A 22,485-nucleotide genomic window follows, 5' to 3' on the forward strand; every position below is an offset into this window, starting at 1 on the left:
AGTGGACTTGTGCACTACTGCAACACATACAACACATTTGTCCCGCACTTACACTTTGTTGAATTAATTCAGTATCATAGTCGCCACTGAAGTCCACTCGATCCTTGTTTACCGTCAATGGATCGGTCACTCGTCAAACAGTCCGCCAGAATCCGAGTAGGGAATGGCTGAGCGTAGCTGTCAGTCAAACACAAGTTAGCCAATGGGAATGCATTCCTGGACAGCCCACCCACACGGGAAGTTTGTGCCAAAACTGCAAGCAAAAAGTCAGGGAGCGCAAACGAGAAAGCTGGAATCGCAACCAAAATAACCTGTTAAAACTGTTAATATTATAGTCAGGCTGTCTGTTGTTGCCCAAATGAGGATGGGTTCCCTTTTGAGTCTGGTTCCTCTCGAGGTTTCTTCCTCATGTCATCTGAGGGAGTTTTTCCTTGCCACCGTCGCCACAGGCTTGCTCACTGGGGATAGATTAGGGATAAAATTAGCTCATGTTTTAAGTCGTTCAAATTCTGTCAAGCTGCTTTGCGACAATGTTTATTGTTAAAAGTGCTATACAAATAAACTTGATTTGATTTGAAAATAAATTACGTCAAACAAAACTGAGAAAGACACGGAACAAAAATAAAAGGTTTCTGAAGAGTAATAGACTGATATTTTGCACGATTACATGAATAATTTGTTAGCCAGTCTAAAAAAATTGACTTTTTTTTTTTTTTTTTAATTTTGATTTATCGTTTTTGTTTGATATTTCAAAAGTATTGTATGAACATTTTGGCACAAAATTGATTCCATAAAACACCATCGCATGCTGCATGAAGAGTGTATGACAATGAGAGAAACACCGGGGACTTCTCAGTCATCCCAAAATAAGCCAAAGCAAAGTTTGATTGCTGATGTGTTCAGTAGCATTACACTGTACGAGTCAACGTCCACCAGACATAAAGAAATTACAGATGCTATAACATATACCACACTGCAAAAGACATGGTACCTGTGTACAGTCTCGAAAGAGGGCTTTAAAAAATGGTTCAGACGCTGGACAAGCGTTATAAAATACCTTCCCGAACACATTTTAATCAAGTGGCCATTCCGAAACTCTGTAATGAGTGTAAAATGAATGCTGAATCCGAGCTCCATGAAATCGATCATTTCGCCACAACCACGGACCTATTGTTAAAGCAGAGCTGCAGTAAAATGTTTGATTTGTAATTTATTTATTTGTAATTTGTTAATGTTGATGACTGCCAGTGAGTTCTTAAACAAAACTGCATTTTCCACATTTTTTTTTTTTTTTTTTTTGTATTATGTTTTTATTTTTCTGAAAAATGCTTGGTTTTCACCGAACCTGTAGTCATGTTGTATCGTATCGATATCAAGATATCTGGCATGAATATCGAGATATGAAATTTTGTCCATATCGTTCAGCCCTGGTTCAGATTATTTTAAAGTTATGTTAGCTTGAATAAGTATTAGATCCTGACTAGCTGGAAGTGTTTATCTTCAAACTGAACTAGCTTATGTTAAACTTAAAAACTAGGTGTATATGAGACATTAATCAGAGCAGCTTCACTTTATGGAAACACATCATTTGCTGCAGGATCCAGTGTTTAAAACATTAGTCTAATTCATAGCAAAAAAGTAATATTGTCCCCAGAAGTACTTTGTATGGTCCTGCACTGTAGAGCTGGGTGACGAAGATATAGAAATTGTGATAAATTGTCATAAGTCATTAAGATATCGTGGATATTGTATTTATTACCTTTAAGGTTTTTCTTTAAATAATGACAGTGATTCATAACCAGCTGATTTGATGTAAATTGTTTCTACATCTGTTTTTAGTCCTGACCAGGGTTTTTTTTTTTTTTTAATGCAACATAACACAATTATTGTAGATGTGATCATCTTATTACATTACCAACCCTTACTGCATTTTTCATGAGCTTCTGGTTGTTTGATTTTCTAGGTTTATCTCAAAGAGCTGGAAAGGCAAAAGCTTCAAGATACGCTCCACAAAGACGTCATGCGCAAAATCGTTTTCCTCCAGCGCTGGTTCCGAGCTAAAATGCAGAGGAGGGAGTTCAATCAAATGAGACAGGCAGCCATCGTTCTTCAGGTAAATGCACCTCAGCAATGTGTAGACTCTGTCTATTGTAACATGAAAGATGTGCATCTGTGTCTAAGTGTGTATCTTTGGGTAATAGCGCTCATGGCGCAACTACTGCAAAAGCCGCTGTCAAGCAGCAACTCTGATTCAAGCGGCTTGGCGAGGATTCAAACTGAGAGCCGAATACCAGAACCAGCGGGCATCTATAACCAAAATCCAGGCTCTGGCCCGAGGCTGCTCTGCTCGAAGGAGGTGAAATGATAATGTTTACATTGTATGGACTCGGGGATGGTTGTTCTTTTGTAGATTAATTAGATGAATTGTTTTGTTTTCTTAGGTACAGTTCTCTGAAGGAAGAGAAGAAGAGGGAAGAGGCTCAACGTAGGAAAGAGGAGGAGGAAGAGGCAGCCAGGCAAGCTCAGGAGGCAGCAGAGGTGGCCCGAAAAGCACAGGAGGCCGAGGAGGCAGCCAGACAAGAAAGGGAGGCAGCTGATGCTGCCAGGAGAGCACACGAGGAAGCAATGGGACAAAGAGACGCCAAAGAGGTGGCTGGAGGAGAGGAGCAAGCAGCAATGCTCTCCGAACAGAAGACAAAGGAGGACGAGCCAGAGCTGCAACTTAATAATCAGGCTGCCATAGAAATGGATGGACAGAATGATGGCAGTGATTTGGTGCAGGACTCTAAAGAAAAGGAAAGCCAGCAGACTGAGGCTGGTCCTCGGCAGGAAGCAGTGCTCCAGGATAGTCAAGTAACACATGAGCACAAGAGTTTGGTTGTTTTAGAGCAGCAAAATGAAGCCACGGGAGCTGCCCAGGAAGCTAATGAAGATATTGCATTACTAGGAAAAAGTAGTGAGAATACAGCAAGTGTTAACCCCACAATTACCGTTACTGCCCTCCCTAAAACTTCCCCCAGTGTTTCTGAAGATGTAAAAAGCCCTCAAACTGGCAGTCCAACGACTAACACCGTTCATCCTAATCCAGGCCGGTCCAGAGCTCCACCGATGGGGAAACTTCCCACCTCCCGGAGTCAGGAAAAGAGGGAGCTGAGGAGGCAGCGTGGTTTAGAACACAGCCAGAGGGAGAGTGTGCGTGCTGCTGCAGCAGGCAAAGATGAGGGCTGCAAAGAACTTGACCACTACACCTTCATAGCACAGAAGAGCGAGAAGCCTAAGAAAGCAGCTGACGATGAAGAGAAGGTAAAGAAACAAGCTGTGACCGGTCCAATCAGGCCCTCAACTTTACCACTGGAAGTTTCAGAGTCTAATGAACCCAAACACACTCCAAGGACCAAGGACGTGCAAAGTCAGGGAAAGGACACCACCCAGCCTGAGTTCACGTTGAAAGAGCCCATACGCCAGGAGGATCAGATGACTCGCACGTTGAAAGAGCCCATACGCCAGGAGGATCAGATGACTCACACGTTAAAGTATGGCTTATTACGCAGTGCATTGTTTTTTCTTTGCTTCATCTTTAATGGAACAGTTCAGTAAAATGTGTAGTGTGTACTGTAGTGATTTATCCTATGTCCATGACACACAGTTTCTCAGACCAATCCTGTGCTGTGGAACTAGAGGATATGATCTTTGATTATCTGTTGGCTACATTAGCTTCATAGTAAAACTCAGACTTATAGGATTTTTTAAAAAAAACTCTCTTTTTTTCTGTGTTTTGCAGGACCTCCTGGTCATTAAATGACGTATCGGAGTTTAAGACCTCAGATGTCTCTGCAATTTTGCAGGTAGAGTGCTCAAATGCTATTCCATATACAGGGGGCTGCAAAAGTAGGTATACAGTAAGGATTATTCCAGTATTACCAGTATTATATTAGTGGTGCTAGGTTTCATTTAATACTAATGTTTTGTGCGAACGTTTTGTTCATTATTGTATACCTGCTCTTGCAGCTGTGTGTAAATTATTTTATTTATTTTTAAATAATAAATATTTTGTGTGTTGTTATTCCCCCCCACACCCTTTCAATTCAAGAAACAACACCTACCCAGATTAAATCAAGCTCTCTGGCTCACTTAGGGCAATGTGCGCTGTTGGAAGTGTCCCAGACACAGACATCAAGTAAACTGTGTGTGTAACTGCTTGAATGTTAAAAGTGCAGAAATGGAGGATGTGGAAGTCTGGACATTTTTCTCACACAATCCTCGTTCAGGTCATGCATCTTTACTCCAAGTCGGGAGTTGCCTGGGGAGACTGGATGAGAGCTCTGTGAATCACTTAAAGTGCCTGTCTTTTGTGCTTTTCTATTAGATTAGAACTCATTAGTCAACTAATCTGTTCCCTAATCACATCGAGACTCCTAGTTTGGAAATATTTCACACTTGAAGGCAATCTAAAATTAACTTCACATTGTGTAAGACTACTTGGAAAAGTGTTTTTTTTTTTTTTTTTTTTAATTTTCTTTTGCTTCAGTTTTCATACCACTTTCTTGGAGGTGTACAGGTGTTTAATCTTGAATTTGACTTTTTTTATTATATTTGACTAGTAAAAAGGGTTAGCCATGCAACCCATACTTGCCGTACCAGAGAAGAATGGAGCTAGAGTCTCACTGTGGTTGAGTTTGCTGCTTTTATCAGCAATTTGCCCAATTTATTGTTCTCCCCAAACAGATGCTGGTTGCTGATGTTTGTGGGGGTTTTTTCATTGTGTGATTTTTACTCTTGATCTTTATTCCGTGATCATCATACTGTAATCTAGCAGCAGCCATTTTTATCATCAGAGCCTTAAACTTGTATAAAACCTTCAAACGGGATGACGCTTGGGCAGAAATGTTATAATCTTGACACAGACAGTCGAACCTATTATTCTTTTTTTTTCTTATTTTAAAGAATAAGTCAAGAATGTGCATATTAAATGAACAGTATTGAATATCTAGTTTGATGTCACTTTCTTAACATAAAGCAACAAGTGGTTGATGTGTTTAATTTGACAAATAACTTGAGACTAATTCCCTGATTAATTACTCAAATAGTAACGTTCTGGGCGGCACGGTGGTGTAGTGGTTAGCGCTGTCGCCTCACAGCAAGAAGGTTCCGGGTTCGAGCCCCGTGGCCGGCGAGGGCCTTTCTGTGCGGAGTTTGCATGTTCTCCCCGTGTCCGCGTGGGTTTCCTCCGGGTGCTCCGGTTTCCCCCACAGTCCAAAGACATGCAGGTTAGGTTAACTGGTGACTCTAAATTGACCGTAGGTGTGAATGTGAGTGTGAATGGTTGTCTGTGTCTATGTGTCAGCCCTGTGATGACCTGGCGACTTGTCCAGGGTGTACCCCGCCTTTTGCCCGTAGTCAGCTGGGATAGGCTCCAGCTTGCCTGCGACCCTGTAGAACAGGATAAAGCGGCTACAGATAATGAGAGAGAGATAGTAACGTTGTGAAAAATGACAAATGTAAAGCTGGTGTCTAAAAGTTGATATGCAGTGTGTGCAGTCTGGAGAATAAAGGCAGTTTATAATCATGGTGGTGGTGCTGATTTTCTGACCATAAATGCGCTGTTGTTTTTTTTGTTTTTTTTTAATTGTAGGACTTTTTCACGTCACATGAAACAATGCTATAAGAGTTTAAGATTTGTGTATCCCTTTACAGCCCATGCCTTGTGTTGTGGAGGATCCACACGGAGGAAGAGCGAGCAGCGTGAAAAGGTCATTGCAGGACGATGGCCCTCACACTCCTGAGAGGTGCGACTTGAAAATCATCAGTCTTGTTATTCTACAGAAATAGACATAATGGTACAATAGTATCAAGCTTAAGCAGGTCACAGAACTATCCAATCAGTAACTCGGTGGCTGATGGAAAGGTCTCTGTTCCAGTTTGGTGGTGCTAAAGATTCTGGTACTTAACACAGTTGAAAAGTGTCTTAACAGGCATTTGTTTCCATATTGTTTTGTGAAAGTGTTGAGCAGGAATGTTTGACAGGTAGTGCCATTTCACTTCAAATACTGCAGATAAATTCAACTGAATCAGAAAACCAAAGAACTTTAGCGAATGAAATTTAAACGACTGCCTGGCTTGAGTGTGAAAAGCGTTTCTAGGCCCTCTCCTTTTGAAGCGAATAGTTTAGGTCTTAGCTGTGTCCTTGTGTGAGAGGTCATTGCTGTCAAACTCCTTATCACACAGGAAACCTGAGTCATCAGGCTCATGGGAAAACACCAGCCCTGCCTCAGCTTATCTGAACTGCTCATGAGTCCAGTGTGAATTTTTCACTCCCTTATATAGCTGCTATGGGAACAGGGAGATTTCAGTTCTTCACGTCAAGTACTTGTCTATTCCAAGTGTGTGTATAAGGGTTGATACCTAAACTGAGATTTTGGCTTGGCACTGCCAGACTTCATGTTTAATCATATTTTAAGTCATGTGCAATGTTTGTTGCATGAGATCCAAAATGATCCATCAATACATACCATAAGCATAAAAGCAGTTCAATATCAAAGAATGATTTACTTTAAATATAAAAATAAAAAAATCAGTGGCAGGGTGGCATGATGAAGTGGAGTTACTGTTACCATACTGAAATGGATGATTTTCCTGTAACAGCTTGTCCCAGTGTATTTTATTCCTCTTACACCACTGTAATTTGTGAACATGTATTTTTTATCCATCTGTAGTTACATTTAATGCCATGGAACGTCTGCAAAACAAGTTCTAACGTGCGTTATAGCAGCTGTAAATAGTCCTTCCCTCACTAGCCTCTCTCTCTTCTGTCTGAGAGTTAATAAGACAAAAAAGGCAGCGTATGTTGGAGAGAAACCACAAAGCTTAAAGGTCATAGGCAATGATCAGAGGTGAAACGTAGAATATCAACTTTATTGTCTAGAAGAACGACCCAAAAAGCGAATTCAATTTTCCTAGTGTCTGATTTGCACCCCAAAATTGAATAAAACTGTTAAAATATACTGTTTTGTCCAATTTCCAAAGGTTTCTTTACATCTCACTTATGCGCACTTTCACCGCCAGGGGACCGTCGTCGTGACGTCATTCAAGCCAAACAGACTGGGAGCAGTTCTGTGTTTACTTGCGAACCAAGCACACGTGTACGGACTTTGGTCGTGAGAGGTTGTGTAAAATGTCTGAAAGCGATGGCGATTTTGAAGTAGGAACTTTTCCAAATTAAATATCGAGAGGTGAAACCATATATGTATGAACCTATGGCCGTTGCGAAGCAATCGGTGAATGTGGCTCACTGGGTTGACTGTGCGGCCTCGGAATCGGACAGCGACTCGGCCGACTCTGATCGCAGTGACCCCGGACCTCAACAAGACTCGCCCAAACGATTTATCCTGGTAGTTATGATAAATTCCTGCTTTCGTTGTAATGCTAAATAAGAGCCCTTTTGAAGAATAATTAAACCGCCCTCCCTAATGGATATAGGTAATGATTACTGGACAGTGCGCCGGTAGGCCACATTAGCCTGCCATCCGTGGCATTATACTATTTATAGCCTACTCTGAGTGAGGAAATATCCCTTTGTCTCATTTCCACAATGATTGTTCAGGATCCCTCAGGACTCTTGACTTGTCAATTGCAAGCAAAAGTAAAAATGTTTACCTCCAATCTTCTCCTTTTTGCTTGAGCGTTGCTGGTCCGTTTCTTCTTTGACTGCTTGATTTTGTTTCACACGCACAATCCAGGGCGGCACGGTGGTGTAGTGGTTAGCGCTGTCGCCTCACAGCAAGAAGGTCCTGGGTTCGAGCCCCGTGGCCGGCGAGGGCCTTTCTGTGAGGAGTTTGCATGTTCTCCCCGTGTCCGCGTGGGTTTCCTCCGGGTGCTCCGGTTTCCCCCACAGTCCAAAGACATGCAGGTTAGGTTAACTGGTGACACTAAATTGACCGTAGGTGTGAATGTGAGTGTGAATGGTTGTCTGTGTCAGCCCTGTGATGACCTGGCGACTTGTCCAGGGTGTACCCCGCCTTTCGCCTGTAGTCAGCTGGGATGGGCTCCAGCTTGCCTGCGACCCTGTAGAAGGATAAAGCGGCTACAGATGATGAGATGAGACGCACAATCCACTCTCTCCGCCTCTTCTCCTTTTTCGGAAAAAGCCAACCCACTCGCTCCGCCTCTTCTCCTTTTTCGGAAAAAGCCAACCCACTCGCTCCGCCTCTTCTCCTTTTTCGGAAAAAGCCAACCCACTCTCTCTGCCTCTTCTCCTCTCTCGGAAAAAGGTAAAAACTTCTTCCTGAACCGGTCCCATTGTTACAGTTCACTGCACAACAATAAGGCACGGTTTTTCTGTGGAAATTCCTGAACGCACGTCTGCAATCAAGCCGAACGGCAATGTCAGTAAACGGAAGTGGACTCAACTCAAGCGGTTTGTTTGACTTAAATGACGTCACGCGCCGAGTGGTCACGAAAATAGCCGAACAGAAATTCGCCGCGATCCGCGCCAACTTATTTTAATTATTACTTATTAACAATACTTCTTGGGACCAGAAGAAAATTACAGAGGGTTTTTTAACATAAGTTTCAAATGTGCATAAAATTTAAAACTGTTGCCTATGAGCTTTAAACACCTCTGTCTTTTGAAGATGTTGGAAAAGTTGTAGCTTTAGCTCAGACTGTCAGAAAGCACTGAAACTGGAGTTTGTCCATAAATGTTAAACATCTCTTGAAAGGAAATGTACATCAATACATTTATGTGGCATGTGTACTGTACAAGTCCCTTTGAATGAGCTGTTGCTATCGTAGCAATCTGTTAGAACAAGTGCAGTCATTAAAAACCTCCGATTTGCAGCTTTTAAATGTTTTCTGTGCTGTTTGTGTTGTAGATCAACAGGCTTCTTCAGGAAGATTCTGAAGAAACGTCCTCATAAAGAGGCTCAAACTCCAGAAGACGGAGACCTAATGATGGCAGCTGCTTTGAGTGAAAAAGAGAGCACCCACTGTAACTTGCCCCCCCCCTTTTTTTTTTGTGTTCAAATTCTTAGCTGTATTGTTTCCTTAAAATAACTTGATCTGCAGTATGATGATTTCATCTGGAGTCATTAAGACAAGCACAAGTTTCCACTTTATGAATCATGTAGGATTGTTTTTCTCTGTCTGACACACACAGCCGCCACATCTTCACGCACACATCATTCAGAGCCTTCCAGTGGACGTCTGAGTCGAAACCCCACTATTAAGATCAGCCGTGCCACGCGGGTCACAGAGCAATGGAACGCCTCGCTGGACCGAGAGATCACCAATGCAAACGAGCTCCGGCACCTTGACGAGTTTCTGGGAAATCAGGTCTCATAACCAACATGAATTACAGACCATAATGCAGAATAACAAAGAATAGGTTTTAGTGATGAATGCTTTTGTTTTTATTCATTTCTGTGTGGTACAGGTGAATGACCTGCGCTCGAGGGGAAAGCAACTGTCGGCGACAGAGCACATCTTTATTACAGCCACCATGCAGTTCAGAGAGAACATCAAAAGCCTGTACACTTGCTCAGTAAGTGCCGACTGCTGGTGTTCCTGTTTAGTTCTAGTTTTCATTGTCAATTAGGGTGGTTTTGTTTAAAAAAAAAAAACTTCTTAATGTGAGCTGTTAAACATCTTTGTGCTCTAGTTTACTCATGACTAGATTGGGCGATGACTGACTAGACTGTTCTTAGAAATGAGAGTATTGAATGCATCATTTCAGCTCAACAGTCACATTATGGTGCGTAGTTTGTTTGCCACAAGTAGAAGAATCACCTAGCCAGTGTAAGCTGGTTAACCAAACAGCTGATGGCACTAAACAACCGTTGATCTCGGATTAAATTCTTTCCCTAGTGCTTTGACAGCCTATAAACATGGCAGGCCTGTGAGTATGGTGTCCAACACGGTACTGTTGGATTATAGAATTTTCTTCTCTCTATATCTTTAGAAAGAGATGAAGCGGGGACAAAATTAGGAAAATGTAGATTGGTTTTACTGAAGCTTCATGAATACGAATACTTTATTTTTACAGTGGTTCTGAAAGACTCGTATTCTATCCTTGCCTAATGTCGCATGTCTTTGTAAAAGCCATGATAATTGATATCCTGTTTATAAATGGCCTGATATTTTGGGTGGCACTGCTTCTGTTTTGTGTCGTATATGTTACTGAGTTAATCACATCCTTGTAAAAATTGCTTTTTAATATTGGATCCAGTTACGGATGTGTAATGGTGGCACTGTTAATGTGAAGGAGGGATGAGGAAATGTGCCAAATTAAAAGAAGAAAGAAAAAGGCATGGTCTGTACAATTAAATTGAGTGTGACAAGATGATGCATTTTGTGTGGATGTCCGTAGTGGAAGTGGTGGTGATATTCAGGATTTGTGCCATATCGTTTAACTGTAGGCATAATTAAATGCATTTATGACCGTTCCACTGAAAAATTATTAAAATGGTAATAGAAGAGAGATGGCATCTTGCCTTATAAAAACAAAGCTGCCATTGTTTTCCTTCATCTGCACTTAAGTCTCTAGTATCTCACTGGCCGTCACTTCCATATTTTTGAGCTAAGAATAACTAGATCACTAGTAAGTTTCAAACAGAAACAGGAAAAATGCATGATTCTGATGATGCGAAGAGGCAAACTAATGGCCCTTTCCACTACCCTTTTTCGGCTCACTTCAGCTCACTTCAGCCCGACACGGCTCGCGTTTCGACTACCTCCGAGCAGCACGACTCAGCTCGCTTCAGCCCTGCTCAGCACCCAAAACTCGCACGGTTTTGGAGTAGGGCTGAAGCGAGCCAAACCGAGCCAAGTGGGGCTAGGGGCGTGAGGAGACACTCCCCTGTGCACTGATTGGTGAGGAGGAGTGTCCTCACACGCCCTGCGAGCACGCTGGGATCTGTAAACACCATAAACCCGGAAGAAGGAGAATTATGAATTACAAGAATTTCTGAAGCCTTATGCGCCTCGCCTCATCTATACGCTCTTGCCAGTATCTGTTGGCATTGTCGGTGACAACAAGCCACAGCACCAAGACCAGCAACACTAACGACTCCATGTCCTCCATGTTTGTTTACTATCCGGGTCGTGAGACTACCGCTTAAAAGGTCACTGATGTCACTGTTTGCACCGCCTAACGACATCACGTGACGTCCACCCACTTTCGCTAACTCCACCCAATGTGTTCACCCACTTCCAGCCAGCACGGTTCAGCGCGGTTGTAGTCGAAATGCAACTCCAACAGCCCCACTCAGCTCGACTCAGCACGGCACGGCTCAGCCCAACTCAGCCGCGTTGGTAGTGGAAAAGCAGCATAAGGGACATGGTTAAATATGGAGGAATCGTGTTGAGCTTTTATGAATATTGCAGCAAACTACTAAATCATTCTCTCTATAGACTAGGGTGAAGATTACATAGCATTGATTTATACTTCTGATACATGATTGAGTTCTACTTGGTTTATTTATTTATATGGTAACCATTTACAGACCACACCTTTTCTCCCTTTTCTCCTGCAGAAGCCTTGCATTGGATATAAGGGCTTGATGAGGGGCTACCAGAACAAGGTGATCAGTTTAGCTGGTGAGCAACAAAAGAGTGAAGTGCAGCTCGTTGTCAATCTGTTCCAGTCTGTGCTGGACGGGTTTATCAGAGGAGAGATTAAAAGAGAGGAGGCTGAGCCTGTGAAGGTAAAAGCCAAAATATAGAGAGACGAACTCTGCACAGCAGTTCTTGTTCTTTCAAAATATAATATGCTGTATAGCAATGTCTGAGTTTCTTTTTGTATTAATGTAAATACAAACCAGAATTAGTGGGATGTAATTTTTGGTTTTTTATTTATTTTTTAATATATTTCTCAGCCCCCAAAAGGTCGGAAAAAGAGGCGGAAAAAAGATAAGAACGTAAGTGCTGCTATATGGACTCGCTTCACACACAGCACCATGCTGTCATAACCCTTTCTTGGTGTGTAAACAGCCATTAAATCACTTCTATACTGCCATGCTCATGTTTAGATGGAGAGTCCACTGGACCATATGTTTAGCAATTTCCAGGTGAACATAATGCAGTCATGTGACCAGTGCTCTTCCTACATCTGGGTGATGGAGAAAGCCTATATGTGCAAGTGTGAGTACGTTTCCTGCATGTACGTTATCAGCTACCATTAACCGTAATGTTAAATGTTTTTGTTTATTTTAAATCAAACTCTTATGGACCAAATATTGTGACTATAGTGTTAAGTTTCACATCTTTTACCATTCATGATGTTGCTAATGGTAGCGTCAAAAACAGGAAAACTTTCCACTTTGTTTTAATGCGATTACAACTGAGTGCTTGTGTTTCAGATTGCAAGCTGGTTTGCCACAAGAAGTGTCTGTTGAAAATCGTCACAGATTGTAATACATACTGCTCAAAAAAGGTACGATTCAGTATGACCACACTGACTCACTTTGTCAGTCAGAAGTTTGTTTGAGAAATAGGTTTCTCGAAAATAGCCTGTTTGCCTATGCTGATACAAATCACAGGTTTATAATTAACGCGCTTCTAATACATTGTTTCTATAGTAATAACTCATTCATACAGCAGACCATTCACATAAATTGATTAAAAACTGTGTAATAGTTGATGTGCAAGTTTTCCATAAGTAGAGGTTTATTTAACATTTCTGGAAGGAGTGGAGTTTTTCAACATCTTCAGGACCGAGGAGTTTACGCTTTGCAGTTTCTCAGTAAAATGAGCTGAGTTTTTGTTAACTTTGAGAGAGAAAAAGAGAGGCTGGTGAGGGAACAATTGTTTATACCTGCTCTAATGTAAGTGAGAATAGGATTTTTTTTTTTTTTTTGGGACATTGAATATAACTTTAAACTAAATGTTTGAAATTAAATTTTTTTAAAAGTTGGCAAATTGCTGTGATAACAGGAATAGAGCACTTTTTTGGGATGGTAACAGTAATTCTGCTTCATCACACCACATTTTGTATTAGTTTCCAGTTACAGCACGACAGTGTTTTTATTCCTTACGTGTTCTCTGCTGTTTCTTCACGGCTGGTCCAGAGTGAAGAGGATTCTGGTTCTCAGCACTTTGGTGTGCGTGTGTGCCGCCTGGTCAACGATAAGTCCCCGGTCCCCATGGTTCTGGAGCTGATGCTGGAACATGTAGAGATGAACGGCCTCTATACTGAGGGCATCTACAGAAAGTCTGGCTCAGCTAACCGCATGAAGGAGCTCCGGCAACTTCTAGAAGCTGGTAAGACGATAATCACGGTGTCTAGGCTTGTTTCATTAACTGTAGTGTGTGTGTGTGAGAGAGAGAGAGAGAGAATCTCATTTATCTTAATGTATGTGAGAGAGAGAGAGAGAGAGCACGCTCTGGTATGAGAAGTTTCTTAGGTTAAGAATAAAAATGCATGTTGGGTACATGTGGTGTTCTGCTACGTGTGCGCGCAGATCCTATTACAGTGTGTTTAGAGGACTACCCCATCCACACCGTAACTGGTTTGGTGAAACAGTGGCTGAGGGAGCTCCCTGAACCCCTAATGACGTTTAATCACTATAACGATTTCCTCCATGCAGTAGGTGAGTTTTAAAGTACCTCCATTACTTTGAATCCCTCGATCATTCGGTCTTTCTCTGTCTACTGTAAGTGTTTGCTGCCTTGTTTTTCACTAAATGCTGTTACCCTGTTTTTGTCAGAGTTACCTGAAAAGCAGGAACAGCTTCAGGCCATCTACAGGGTTATAGAGGAGCTCCCTGCATCCCACTTTCAGACTCTGGAGAGACTCATTTTCCACCTAGTCAGGTAAGCACTCCAGTGTCCTTTTAATTGGCCAGCTATCTAAGTGTGTGGGGTTGTGTGGTTTGTGTGGTTTGTTTGTTTGTTTGTTTGTTTGTTTTTGTTTGTTTTTTAAATATAAAACCTCAAGACTAATAGGGGGTTTTTGAACAGGTTATACATATTAAACCAGTGTTTCTTAATCATGGTCCTCCAGTATCCTTGTGTGTTGTGGTTTGTGGGGTTCCTTCCCTCCCCCCAATTTTCATTTACCTAGCATTCCCAGTTCAGGAATGTTGTAGCTTCGGAGCTGATTCAGAATCAACAGTATTCTGGGACCAGGGTTAGGAACACTTAGATGTATTAAAAACATTCCATGTGTGTTTCTTCAGTTGAAATTCTGAGAATAACTGAATACTAGCATCATATATTCCAAAATTAATTGCATTTACCTTCCTCATTAACATGACAAGCTCTGTTTCTCTTATTAAATTCGAGAGAGAATACAAAGAGGTGCTGATGAGGGAATGACTGTTTATCGCTGCTGTGACATCAGTAAGAACATGAATGTTCCACAACATTTAAATGTAACTATAAGTAGATAAAAGCTATAACGTATATTTTTCTATCTACATTTACTGGATATGAGCAATCGTGCACTCTGATTGGCTACCCTACTACTAGGATATCAGCTTGTATACCGTGAGTAGAGAAAAACATGGCAGAGCGTGTTGCTGAACCAACCGAGGACGAAATTAAAAACTCTACTCGAGAAAACAACCCCAAAAATTGCAAAAAAGGAACAAAATATGGGATAAAAGTATTTAATGGTAATAACCCATCTTTCATGCATTTATTTATTCATTTTGAAACTTATTATAGTATTTTTCACAAATTGCTACTGTCATTTCGCCAGTTTGTTTGCATTCTAAGCGGAAGTTATTTTGTCAGATGTTTTGTATAAAGTTTTTATCAAATTTGCAAAAATAAAAATGCCGTTTCTCAAAATCCAATGAATGTGGATATAACAATTATTCCACTCAGTCTCGTTGTACATGGCTTACAGCCAACTCTATCAGCTCTTGTATGACTTAATTTTGTGAAATAACTTAATTGTTCTTAAAAATTGGTAATCATTGTCAAGTTGCTGTAAAAGATAACAGTTTGAGAGGTGCTGTTACAGGAAAATTATCAATTTTGGATTGGTAAATACTTTAATCAAACTAACCCTTTGTTTTTTGGGGGGGTTTTTTTTGGTCCGATAAGATGTGTTTTAGTCTATATTACATTTGATGTAAAAGAGCTTGCAGTAATAACCCCCCCCCTTTTTCTCTCCAGGGTGTCAAGGGAGGAGAAGAGTAACCGGATGACCCCAAACTCCTTGGCCATTGTTTTCGCCCCTTGCATCCTGCGTGGTCCTGACAGTGCGGACCCGCTCCTCAGCATGAAAGATGTCGCCAAGACGACCACGTATGGGTCCCTGTCTCTCTCCCTCTACATTTATCAGTCCAAAGATGACCATGATTATACCAGAGATGAGTTTTTGAAAGTGTTCATTGTGTAGGTGTGTAGAGATGCTGATAGTGTGTGTGCGTGCATTGGGCAGGTGCGTAGAGATGCTGATTAATGAGCAGATGAGGCTGTACATTGAAAGGATGGAGGAGATTGAGCAGCTGGAGTACGCAGAGACGCTGGCGAAGAACCAACTCAAGCTGAAGAGAAGCAACACTGTGAGAGCATAGAGGAGACACACCTGCTGCATTTCTCTCTCTTACTCTGTGGTGCCTTCTGTCCATTGTTTCTCTGGTCTCTATTCTGCTGCTTCTGTCTCACACTTACTGGTCGTTTGTTTCTCTGTAAATATGTCTGTCTCTCTGTAAATGTCTCTCTTTTCTTTAGTCGCGCTCTGTTGCTGTTTGTTTCTTCTGTTGTCACACGATTTTCTCTCTCTCTCTCTCTCTCTCTCTCTCTCTCTCTCTGTCTGTATTTGTGTATAGATGTATCACTCTTTCAGTTTGTGATGCATTGTCTCTGCTTCTGTGTCGGTTTCTGTAGAGCTGGCCTTTACCTCTAAGGTTTACTTCTCCTTATAAAGGAGTAGCGGTATGTATGTTCAACTGGAGTCCCATGTACTCACTCAGTGTGTGTAGATGTGAGTCTGCATGTAGTGCAGATGCTCACACACTAATTCCCACTCGCTGCATGTGTGTGTATAGTACTCTTTTGCGTGTGGTTTTGGTTTATGGGTTGTCTTCATGGCACTGCATGATTTCTCACTTCATCATTCATGTTTAATTTGTTTGTCATTTGTCATTCTTCACATTGCCTTGTCTTCATTTTTGGTGGAAATTTCTGTACTGTAAATGGAGATGTCCAGGTTTGAAGACCAGTATCATTTTCCATTCCTTGGCCTGCCCAAGTGTTTTTTGTTTAAGACTTAACAATTTCAACTCCCACTGCATGGGTCATAAGCCTTGCACTATCTATCCTTTTCATTTACTAACTCAAACGGAGTGGTGTCTGTGAATATTATAACTTGGTTGTTGTAAGAGATGATTTTTCTTCACCCTGTATAGTAGCACAGGAGTCAAACTCGATGCTTTACATCGCACAAATGGCCTACAGTAACTACTATTCAACTTTTTCCACACTAGACCAGTAATATCAGGAATTCACAGCAGTACAGAGAACAAAAATAATCTAGTGCTGAAAAAGATGGCGTGTAAAGAGATGTGAAACTAAGGACATGTATGCTTTTATAAGAGAAAACACAGCACCGTCTACTTTCATAGGAATACCTACACATTCATGCAGTTATCTACTCAGACAATCACGTGGCAGCAGCAGTGTGAAAAAAAATCTTGCAGATACAGGTCAAGAAGGTGAGCTCATGATCACATCAAACATTAGAATGAAGCAAAATTGTGATCCCTGTGTGACATGGTTATTGGTACCAAATGGGTGGTTTGAGTGTTTCAGAAATTGCTGATCTCCTGGGAATTTCACACAGTGTAGTTTCTGCAGAATGGTGTGAAAAACTGCACGTGAAACACCTTGTTGAGCAAGATCAAAGGAGAATGACCAGACTTGGCTGAAAGGAAGTCTATTGTAACTCACTCTTTTACAACCATGGTGAGCTGAAAAGCATCTCCGAAGGCACATCATGTCAAACTTTGAGGTGGATGGGCTACAACAGCAGAAATCACGATTGGGTCTACTCCTGTCATCCAAGAGCAAAAATCTGGAGCATCTTTGGCACACTGCTGCTCACTAGATGGCACTGGATTGCATTTATTGCACCATTCTGAGTAAACTCAGATCAGCAATTTATGAAATACCAGGAAGGGCTGGTCTGAGTACCATCCATGCCATGATCAAAACTTTGTCTAATTCTATTTTGTACACCCCACTTTCGATGACCTGGGTCAATGCTTTGGCATCTTGGAAGCGGTTGCAAATTTAGAAGTGCGTCTCTCTCTCCAGGTGAAGGAGAAACCCTCCGACTTGTGTGCTGTTCCTGAGAATGAACCACTTGACTCGGATACAGAGGCTGAGAGGAACTTGGTGGAGCGAATCAAGTCCATCAAACAGGAAAAGTAGGATTAAACACAACTCCCTTGTCTCAATCGCTCTGTCTTTTCCTCTGTCTCTCTCACGACATTGCATTCCTGAATGCAACATTATCTTATAAATTTAATGATGCTGAGAAGTCTGTGGAGAATAGGTTTTTGTTTACATTCAACACCAAGTCAGTCTGCTAACTCGCACAAGGGTTCTGATCTTCATTTGCCTTTATTTTGATGAATGCAGTATGCTAACTGTGTGTGTGTGTGTGTCACAGAGATGACCTGGTCTGCAGGCTGCCAGATATGGAGCAGCCAGGTTCAGATCAGGAGAATCTGGACTCGGAGGCCTCAGCTAGCTCAGAGAGTCTGTTAGATGACCGGACCCCCAGTTTGGACATGGAAGGTCAGTATTAAGGTACAGACACATTGCCTTTTTGTTCTCTGGATTTTATCTTAGTGTGATTAGTCACCATGTCATTTATGGTGCAGGTGTGGAGAGGCCGCTGCTGGTGCCGTTAAAGAGAGTGGCAGTGCCAGCTGCTCTCTAGCAGGTTATGATCAAACCAAACACGCGTTTGTGGGTGTGTTGGAGTTTGGATCTGTTCTGGATGCATGCATATATTAGGGGTTGGTTGTATTGGCATGAGAGAGCATGGTACTGAGGTCTGTTGGTAAATTAACTTAAAATTGTGTATGTTGAGGCTGTCATTATATGTGAAGTCTTTGAATGTGCAAATAATACACATACAAAGTGCTGAAGATCCCCCGTTTTACTCAGTGAATAGATGAACGTTTTGTAAATGTTTTGGCCGAATAACTGTCGTTGCCAGACATATCTACTTTTTCAACATTAAATAACAGTTTACGGTTACGGCATTCATTCTTTTTCCTGAAAGGAGTCCTAAATCTCAAATCATTTGCTCCAAGTATGATAATGATCAAAGTCCCTGTTGCAGGAAAATAATCAGTGACATGGTCGTATGATGAAGCATTAGTGTTACCACCCTAAAGTGGATTAATTTTATATCCTGTCTTATCTAGAAAAGTTTTTATTTCCTCTTTTACCACAGTAATTTGCCATTTTTCTTTAATAAATACATTTTACTGTTTATTCATTTATAGTTGCATTTAATAGTTCACGTCCGTGAAACAAGATGGTTCCTGTTCTCACTAGCGTTATAGCAGCTGTAAAGAATCGTTCCCACAACCCCCCCCAAAAAAAAAAAAAATTTTCAGAAGACAAAAACCACAGCTTGTCATGTTCCTGAGAAAAGTATCAATTCTTTCGTCTTGAAGATGACTAATGTTGACAGTGACTGGTGTGGGGCAAGCTCTGCCAGCTATGAGTCTCTCTCTCTCTCTCTCTCTCTCTCTCTCTCTCTCTCTCTCTCTCTCTCTCTCTGGCTCACTGAAAGCAGAAACAAATTCGCAATACTTGGCCACGGGTGACGATCATTACTACATGCCATATCAGCCCGCCTCCCACAGACAACCTGCGCGCGCACCCCCCCCCCCCAATTTATATGAAGTGTTTGCCCTGTGAATGAGCTGTTACTATAGAAACGGTACCATATTTGAATGAGGACATTAATATAAACCTGTGACTTGTAGCTGGACTACTGTCAGAGTTGCTGTTAAGAAACGGCACCTTCTGGCCAATCAGAGTCTAGAATCTAACAGCACTCTGGTATAATTATGGACACAGGAGTAGGGAGCCATTTTAGAGTCTGCCTAATTGTATTGGAAAGCTTAACTTAATGCTTTTTCAAAATCTCTTTTTATATGCAAAAAGGAAACCTGATACTTTAACGTACATAAGCTTAGAGCATGGCCTCATCATGACACAATTTTCACCTTATTTGGTTTGTGATGTATGTAGTAGTACTACTGCTAATGCTCAGTTCGTCTGTCCCTGTCAGTTTTGAATGCTAAATATTTTTAGTAATTAAAATTGGGGTGTGTTTTTGTGTTTGCTTTGGTTCTCCTTATCTGCTACTTTCAGGATTTCCTGAGCTGGGGTTTGTGTGCAAAATGTGATCTGTACGGTGCATGGTGACTTCAGTAGGTTTGCTAATAACTGCATGAGTAGTTGCATGGTGTTTTTTCTTGTGACAAGGGAGTGTGGGTTCTTTCTCTTACCTAAACCAATCTATTTCCCTTTTGTCCAGGTAGAATGACGGCCATACTGAAAACCCATAAACCCTTTAGCTCATCCTCGTTACCCCAGTTGACTTCTTCAGAAAGCAAGAACTCCTCCTCTTGTCCCTCTTCTTCATCCCCACCCTCCAGAAACCAGCTCCAACGCCGGTATCCCATCATCCCCTGCACGCTGCGCCTGCCCCCTGGTGTCTTCACGCTCGTGCAGAGACGGCCACGACCTGGGCGCCGTAAAGACAGCATCCAGTCACTGTTCGTTGGCTCTGGAGCTGAATTCGCTGCCTTGTCGTCCTCTTCCTCCTCCTCTTCTCTCCCACAGAACCTCCTCATCTCCTCCAGACACTTCTCCGACCCTGACATTGCTCATATCCAAGATGGTGTTTGATTTACACCTTTCATAATCCTGCTCACCAAGCACTTTTCCCTCTCATTATAGAATTTTTAATAGACTTTAAGTACAGATTTGTGCTGCAGCTTTGTGGGTGCCATCATGAACCTAAATTCTATGCTTTGTGTGTATATATTTTAATTTTATGGACAAAGCATGATGTTGCACTTTTTTTTTCTTTTTTTTTTGGTAAACAGTTTTTAATTGTGCCTTTTGTTTCTTGGCGGTGTGTAAATTCTTGTTTGTACTGTTTCTCTTGAAGTATGAGGGCAAGGACATTTTTTTGGGGGGGGGAAATGACACTTTAAACCCTTTAAAACAAAAAAAAATTCCAGAAAAACTTTCACACCTGTTTTCCACCAACACATTGCTGGTGCAGATTCTGAAGGCCAACAGACCTATTTTAAGAAGTTTTAACCATCAAATTTTTAGCAGGTTCTTATTGTTCTTTTTGGCTCCGAGAGTGTTTTACCATTCAGAGTTGAATTCTTAATAAAATATACACAGCACAAAGAGACAGCAGGATGTATGTACATGTATGGATTACTTTTAGCTATTTATTCTCCGTGTATAGTTGCACAGTTTGGTGTACTTCTTAGCAAAACAATTGATCCTGATCTAAACAGGCTCACTTTTTTTTTTTTTTTTTTTTTTTTTTATGGTTGCAATACAAATTTTACAATTTTTGCAATATGTAGTCATTTTAATTGTATGTAAATAACTTCATTCTTGCTTCTTGATCAGTTCTTGCTTCTTATGCTGGAAATGGTTCAACGTTAATAACAGCACACCATGTTGGTGGAAAAGCTCTTTTTGTGAACTGTGGACTTTGCAGTCTCTTTGGGAGTTATCTCACGGATCGTTTTAATCGTACAGAGGAGCAGAAAACAGCATGAGCCACTTTTCTGTCTGATGGAAGAAACCCAGACAAAGCAAAATGAAACATTTCTCGACTCGCATCAGGGTTTTTTTTCCAGACAATTAACCAATGACCTGGATCTTGCAGTAAACAGTAGGATGCTGTGCTCAAGGTCAATGGCAACGTCAGAGAAGAACTGTGTATTGTTTACTAATGATGTCATGTGTTTAACCTGCTGGTGTGTTGTGTACCATGTGGAAGTATAGTCATTGAGAGAGAATGGATGATTAGAGTTCAGAAGTCATATTTGCTTTTTTTTTTTTTGCGCTGTTTGTTTTCAAGTGGCGAATGTTGCTGTTCTGCCTCTAAAGTTCAGATTGAATGAATTATTTTCTTACAATACACCTTTTACTTGGCTGCAGGTGTGTCTGGTTTTCATTTGTGAAAGGTCTCAGATCAGACCAGTATGTACTTTGTGTTAGGGTTTTGCTGGGATTCGAACCTGGTTCGTTGGTGTGATAATCCAGCAAACCCCCACTAGGCCACCAGGGGGATGACTCAAATGCAGAGGCGTGAGGCGGAAGTAGAAAAAGAATCAAAAGGTTTATTTAAACTATATACACTATATACAGGGCAAAACAAAAGACAAAAAAAAACCAAAGAGTATAATCCAAAAGAAAAGCAAAGTGCAAAAATACAAAAGCTAAGAAGATCAAAAAACACAGTACAAAGGAAACTGGAGATAAACATAACAGCACAAAGACTCCGTGACAAGAGGACTGAACTCAGGGGTATAAATAGACAAACTAATTAAGGACACAGGTGAAGATAATTAGGCAATTAACACAAACTCAAAACACAGGAACAGTGGCGGCCTCTAGAGGCCAAAATGAACACGACATGAAAAGGAAATAACAGCGGCCTCTAGAGGCCAAAACAGTCCTAGTCCTAACAGGACCCCCCCCTCTAGGAGCGTCTCCTGACGTTCCCAGGGCGATCCGGATGGGCCGAATGGAAGTCCCGACATAGTTCTTTATCAAGGACATCCCGAGCAGGAACCCAGCAGCGCTCCTCAGGACCATAGCCCTCCCAGTCCACCAGATATTGCAACCCGCCGCGTACCCGGCGGGAGTCAAGCAGGCGATTCACAGTGAACACAGTCTGCCCCTGGAAGATGCGGGGGGGTGGGGGGTTCCTAGGGGCAGGGGCATACGTAGACGTCAGTACGGGCCGTAACAGGGAAACATGGAAAGTGGGGTTGATCCTCAGAGTCCGGGGCAACTGGAGCCGGTAGGAGACAGGGTTCACCCTGCGCACCACCTTGAAGGGGCCAATGTAGCGAGGAGCAAGCTTGCGGTTCTCCACCCGCAGTGGAAGGTCCTTAGTGGACAGCCAAACACGCTGCCCAGGGCGGAAAGCGTGTGCAGGTCTTCTATGGCGGTTGGCCTGAGTCTGGTTGGTTCTGGAGGTCTGTATGAGGGTCTTCCTGACCTTGCTCCAGGTCTTGCGACACCGTCTCACATATTGGTTGACCGAGGGCACCCCCGCGTCCTCCTCCTGGTCCGGGAACAGAGGTGGCTGGAACCCGAATTGGCACTGGAATGGCGACAGCTTGGTGGCCGATGACTGCAGGGTGTTGTGGGCGTACTCCGCCCATGGCAGCCAGGTGCTCCACGATGTCGGGTTATCCATAGCCAGGCCTCGCAGGGTGGTTTCCAGGTCCTGGTTGAGCCTCT

General features: G+C 42.0%; 1 protein-coding gene across 14 annotated transcripts in view; it reads left to right on the forward strand.

Moving 5' to 3' along the window:
- Positions 1-21,166, forward strand: part of si:zfos-588f8.1 — a 94,346-nt gene extending 73,180 nt beyond the window's left edge. For 4 of the 14 annotated variants that reach the window (XM_060941186.1, XM_060941184.1, XM_060941188.1 and 1 more), the window contains 21 exons: positions 1,964-2,113; positions 2,202-2,356; positions 2,442-3,533; positions 3,782-3,845; positions 5,695-5,786; positions 8,871-8,986; positions 9,155-9,330; positions 9,431-9,538; positions 11,529-11,699; positions 11,871-11,912; positions 12,024-12,135; positions 12,354-12,427; positions 13,062-13,254; positions 13,455-13,583; positions 13,701-13,806; positions 15,118-15,249; positions 15,386-15,509; positions 15,835-15,882; positions 17,263-17,375; positions 17,621-17,748; positions 19,514-21,166. In XM_060941186.1, coding sequence (XP_060797169.1) covers positions 1,964-2,113; positions 2,202-2,356; positions 2,442-3,533; positions 3,782-3,845; positions 5,695-5,786; positions 8,871-8,986; positions 9,155-9,330; positions 9,431-9,538; positions 11,529-11,699; positions 11,871-11,912; positions 12,024-12,135; positions 12,354-12,427; positions 13,062-13,254; positions 13,455-13,583; positions 13,701-13,806; positions 15,118-15,249; positions 15,386-15,509; positions 15,835-15,882; positions 17,263-17,375; positions 17,621-17,748; positions 19,514-19,887 — 3,699 coding nt within the window. In that variant the 3' untranslated portion in view covers positions 19,888-21,166. Of the gene's footprint in view, positions 1-1,963; positions 2,114-2,201; positions 2,357-2,441; positions 3,534-3,781; positions 3,846-5,694; positions 5,787-8,870; positions 8,987-9,154; positions 9,331-9,430; positions 9,539-11,528; positions 11,700-11,870; positions 11,913-12,023; positions 12,136-12,353; positions 12,428-13,061; positions 13,255-13,454; positions 13,584-13,700; positions 13,807-15,117; positions 15,250-15,385; positions 15,510-15,834; positions 15,883-17,262; positions 17,376-17,620; positions 17,761-17,834; positions 17,927-19,513 lie in introns of all 14 variants that reach the window. The other 10 variants (XM_060941197.1, XM_060941187.1, XM_060941192.1 and 7 more) reach the window with 9 other exon arrangements.
- The last annotated feature ends 1,319 nt before the right edge of the window (positions 21,167-22,485 follow it).

Source organism: Neoarius graeffei, chromosome 15 (genome assembly GCF_027579695.1).
Source record: "Neoarius graeffei isolate fNeoGra1 chromosome 15, fNeoGra1.pri, whole genome shotgun sequence".
NCBI classification, from domain to species: domain Eukaryota; kingdom Metazoa; phylum Chordata; class Actinopteri; order Siluriformes; family Ariidae; genus Neoarius; species Neoarius graeffei.